Source organism: Nicotiana attenuata, chromosome 11 (assembly GCF_001879085.1).
Source record: "Nicotiana attenuata strain UT chromosome 11, NIATTr2, whole genome shotgun sequence".
NCBI lineage: Eukaryota > Viridiplantae > Streptophyta > Magnoliopsida > Solanales > Solanaceae > Nicotiana > Nicotiana attenuata.
Window position 1 is genome coordinate 47,125,466 of NC_031999.1, and position 5,613 is coordinate 47,131,078.

The 5,613-nt window shown below is 49.2% G+C and overlaps 1 protein-coding gene across 1 annotated transcript; it reads right to left on the reverse strand.

Moving 5' to 3' along the window:
- On the reverse strand, positions 3,653–4,066 carry LOC109235101 (RNA-directed DNA polymerase homolog; the record flags this gene model as incomplete). The annotated part of the gene is made up of 1 exon (XM_019401092.1): positions 3,653–4,066. A coding segment is annotated over exon 1 (414 nt), but the record flags the coding sequence as incomplete, so codon positions are not given.

The window sequence follows — 5,613 nt, forward strand, 5'->3', positions numbered from 1 at the left end:
CCTTCGTGCAAATATAACCAAAGCATGGCACGGAATGACCCTTCGTGCAAATATAATCAAAACATGGCACGGAATGACCCTTCGTGCAAATATAATCAAAGCATGGCACGGAATGACCCTTGATAAATGATGATAGAAAATGGAGAAAACGAGTTAGAAAATACTTACCCAAGAAGCTTTGGTGAAGAATCGCTCTAAAAGTCACCTAGGGGCTGTGGAGAAGATGAGCTCGTGTGAAATTTGGGAATAATCCCGTCACTGGTCTGTTTTTGAGCTTTAAAAATCACTGGGGAAAAATGCCCTTCGCGTTCGCGGGAAGGGGACCGCGTTCGCGAAGGGTAAACTGGGCAGGTCATCGCGAATGCGTGGATGATAACGCGAACGCGTAGAGGGAAATGCTGGGGGGTCCAGGTTTGTTCTATGCGAACGCGTAAAAGGCCACGCGAACGCGATGGAGGGAGCAGCAAGTCTATGTGTTCGCGAACATCTGACTGCGAACGCGAAGAGGAAGTCTCTGGGGTCCTGAACTTGACTTACGCGATCGCGATTGTGGATATGCGAATGCGTAGAAGGGGAACACCAAGGGCAGTGCGAACGCGAGCCTAAGGCCGCGATCGCGAAGAAGAAAAGGCCTGTGCAAAAATTGCAGAAAATCTGCTATATTTCTAACTGCAAAACCACTCCGAACCACCTCCGAATCACTCCCGAGCCCTCGGGGCTCCTAACCAAACACACACGCTAACCCCACAACATCCTACGAACTTAACCGAGCGATCAAATCGCTAAAATAACATTATAAACGAGGAATCAAACCTCAAAATCATCATTTTTCATTCTAACTTCATAAACTTCAAATTTTAGATATTTAGGTCCGAAACACGTCAAATGACGTCCGATTTCAACCAAATTCCAAAGAAAGTGCTTAAACCATATATGAGACTTGTACCGGGCGTCGGAACCAAAATACGAGCCCGATACCACAGTCTTTTAATCAATTTTTATTTCCATTTTCCTTAATAATTTCAGAAAAACAATTTCACAGAAAATTCTTTTCTCGGGCTCTAGACCTCGGATTTCGACTCCGGGCACATGCCCGAGTCCCATATTTTTCTACGGACCCTCCGGGACTGTCAAATCACGGGTCCGGGTCCGTTTACCAAAAATGTTGACCGAAGTCAACTTTAATCATATTAATATCAAAATTCTTCAAATTTGTCACAGAATTCACATATTTCAACATAAAAGCTTTCCGGCTACGCGTTCGGACTACGCACGCAAATCGAGGCAACTAAAAGTGAGGTTTTCAAGGCCTCGGAAGCACGGAAAAAGAGAGAAAACCGGTGATGACCCTTTGGGTCGTCACATTCTCCACCTGTAAAACAACCGTTCGTCCTCGAACGGACAAAAGAAAGAAGTACCTGAGTCGGGAAATAGATGAGGATAATGGCTCCGCGTATCAGACTCGGACTCCCAAGTCGATGCTTCAATAGGCTGACCTCTCCACTGGACACGCACTGAAGGAAAACTCTTCGACCTCAACTGTCGAACCTGCCGGTCTAGAATAGCTACCGGCTCCTCCTCATAAGATAGGTCCTTGTCCAACTGGACAGTGCTGAAATCTAATACGTGGGCTGGATCGCCGTGATACCTCCGAAGCATGGACACATGAAACACTGGGTGCACGGCTGACAAGCTGGGCGGCAAGGAAAGTCTGTAAGCCACCTCTCCCACACGATCAAGAATCTCAAATGGGCCAATGAACCTAGGGCTAAGCTTGCCCTTCTTCCCAAATCTCATCACGCCCTTCATAGGCGACACTCGGAGCAAGACCCGCTCACCAACCATGAAAGCTACATCTCGAACCTTACGATCCGCATAACTCTTTTGCCGCGATTGAGCCGAACGAAGCCTGTCCTGAATGATCTTGACCTTATCCAAGGCCTCCTAAACAAAATCTGTACCCAATAATCGAGCCTCCTCCGGCTCAAACCATCCGACTGGAGACCGACATCGCCTACCATACAACGCCTCATATGGAGCCATCTAAATGCTGGACTGGTAGCTGTTGTTGTAGGCGAACTCTGCTAAAGGCAAAAACTGGTCCCACGAGCCTCCAAAATCGATGACACATGCTCGGAGCATATCCTCCAATATCTGAATAGTCCTCTCGGACTGGCCGTCCGTCTGAGGATGGAACGTTGTGCTCAACTGAACCTGGGTGCCCAACTCATGCTGAACTGCTCTCCAGAAGCGCGAGGTAAACTGTGTACCTAGGTCCGAAATGATAGATGCCGGCACCCCATGAAGGCGAACAATCTCTCGGATGTAGATCTCAGCTAACCTCTCCGATGAATAAGTGGCTGCAACAGGAATAAAATGCGCTGACTTGGTCAGCCTATCAACAATGACCCAAATAGCATCAAAACTTCTTCCGAGTCATCGGAAGTCCAGTAACGAAATCCATGGTAATCCTCTCCCACTTCCACTCGGGAAGCTCAATCCTCTAGAACAAACCACCAGGCCTCTGATGCTCATACTTAACCTGCTGACAGTTCAAACATCGAGCCACATATGCAACAATATCTTTCTTCATCCTACGCCACCAATAAAGCTGCCGCAAGTCCTGATACTTCTTCGCGGCGCCCGGGTGAATAGAATACCGAGAACTATGGGCCTCCGCTAAGATCAACTCTCGAATCCCATCGACATTGGGCACACAAACTCGCCCCTGCAATCTCAAAACACCATCATCATCTAAGGTCACCTTCGTGGCACCTCCACGCTGCACCGTGTCTCTTAGGACACACAAATGTGGATCATCAAACTACCGATCACGGATACGCTCCAATAATGAAGAACGAGCGACCGTACAAGCTAACACTCTGCTAGGCTCAGAAATGTCCAACCTCACAAATCGATTGGCCAGGGCCTGAATATCCAAAGCAAGCGGTCTCTGGCTGACTGGAACATAAGCAAGACTACCCATGCTGGCGGACTTCCTACTCAATGCATCGGCTGGCTCTCCCCGGGTGGTACAAAATAGTAGCATCATAATCCTTCAATAGCTCCAACCACTTCCTCTGCCTCAAGTTCAACTCCTTCTGCTTGAACAAGTACTGCAGACTCTTGTGATCAGTGTACACCTCACACGTCACACCATATAGGTAATGCCTCCAAATCTTCAAAGCATGAACAATGGCTGCCAACTCTAGATCATGAACCGGATAATTCTTCTCGTGGATCTTTAACTGCCTCGAAGCATAAGCAATGACTCTGCCATCCTGCATCAATACCGCACCAAGCCCAATACGGGAAGCATCACAATAAACTATATAAGGCCCTGAGCCTGTGGGCAAAACCAATATCGGTGCCGTAGTCAGAGCTGTCTTGAGCTTCTGAAAGCTCGCCTCACACTCATCTGACCACCTAAACTGGGCACCCTTCTGGGTCAATCTGGTCATCGGGGCTGCTATGGATGAAAATCCCTCCACGAACCGACGGTAATAACCTGCTAACCCCAAGAAACTCCGAATCTCAGTAGCTGATGCTGGTCGAGGCCAGTTCTTGACTGCTCAATCTTCTTCGGATCCACTTGAATACCCTCTGCTGATACGACATGACCTAGAAATGCAACCAAACTCAACCAGAACTCGCACTTTGAGAACTTAGCATATAACTGACTATCCTTCAGAGTCTGAAGAACCACTCTGAGGTGCTGCTCGTGCTCCTCCTGGCTGCGGGAGTACACCAGAATATCATCAATAAAGACTATCATGAACAGGTCCAAGTAAGGTCTGAACACTCGGTTCATCAACTCCATAAATGCGGCTGGGGCATTCGTCAACCCAAATGACATGACCAAAAACTCATAATGCCCGTACCGAGTGCGGAATGCTGTCTTAGGGACATCAGACGCCCTAATCCTCAGCTGATGGTAGCCAGATCTCAAGTCTATCTTTGAAAACACCTTTGCACCCTGAAGCTGGTCAAACAATTCATCAATCCTCGGCAGTGGATACTTGTTCTTTATCGTCACCTTGTTCAATTGCCGGTAATCAATGCACATCCTCATCGATCCATCCTTTTTCTTCACAAATAACACTGGCGCACCCCAAGGAGAAACACTAGGCCTGATAAAACCCTTCTCTAGCAAATCTTGCAACTGGTCCTTTAACTCCTTCAACTCTGGCAGGGCCATGCGATACGGCGGAATAGAAATGGGCTGCGTGCCTGGGGCCAGATCAATACAGAAATCAATATCCCTGTCGGGCGGCATACCCGGCAGGTCTGAAGGGAAAACCTCGGGGAACTCCCGAACAATAGGAACGGAGTCAATAGAAGGGACCTCTGTGCTGGAATCGCGAACATACGCCAGATAAGCTAAACACCCCTTCTCGACCATGCGTCGAGCCTTCACATATGAAATAACACTACGGGTGGCATGACCTGGGGTCCCTCTCCACTCCAATCGGGGCAAATCCGGCAAAGCCAAGGTCACGGTCTTGGCGTGGCAATCCAAGATAGCATGATACGGGGACAACCAATCCATCTCTAATATAACGTCGAAATCCACCATGTCTAATAGCAATAAATCAACACGGGTCTCAAGACCCTCAAACACTACCACACAGGAACGATGAACTCGGTCGACCACTATAGAATTGCCCACCGGTGTAGATACATAAACAGGAATACCCAAAGCATCACTGGGCATAGTCAGGCAGGGTGCAAAATAGGACGACACATATGAATACGTAGACCCAGGGTCAAATAGCACTGAAGCATCCCTATCACAGACCAGAATAGTACCTGTAATAATAGCATCTGAAGACTCAGCCTCTGGCCTGGCTGGCAAAGCATAACACCGGGGCTGGGCCCCACCTCCCTGAACCATGTCTCTGGGACGATCTGCTACTGGCTGACCCCTACCTCTGCCGGTCCGAGCTCCACCTCTACGGTCTCTACCTCCACCTCTATGATCCCTACCCCCGCCTCTAGCTGGCTGGGCAAGCTGTGGATCACCTAGTGCCTGAATCATGGGGCGAGGACCCTGCTGCTGAGAGCTACCCGAGGCTCGAGGGCAAAACTAACAATGTGACCGGGGTCACCACAATCATAACAAGCCCTCGGCTGCTGAGACTGCTGGCCCTGATGACCTGTATGTCCTCCCCGGAAGCTCTGAAGTGGAGGTGCACTGATGGGCTGCTGATCAGAATAATGCTGCTGAGAACCACCACCGCCTGGAGTACCATGAGAAACCTGGAGTGTTGACTGAAAGGGTCTCGGTGAATGGCCTCTACCATAAGAATCCCTACCTCCAGACGAGGTACCACTGAACCTACCAGAATGACGAGGCCTCTTATCCGACACCTGACCACCTCCTCGTGCAAGAGCCATCTCCACTCTACGGGCCGCATTGGCCGCCTCCTGAAAAGAAATCTCACTACCAGCTCCCATAGCCATCTGGAGACGGATCGGCTGAATCAATCCATCAATAAACCTCCGCACCCTCTCTCGCTCTGTGGGGAGTATAACAATAGCATGGCGTGCCAAATCAATGAACCGCGTCTTATACTGGGTGACTGGGAGAAACTTCTCCAAAAACAACTCTAC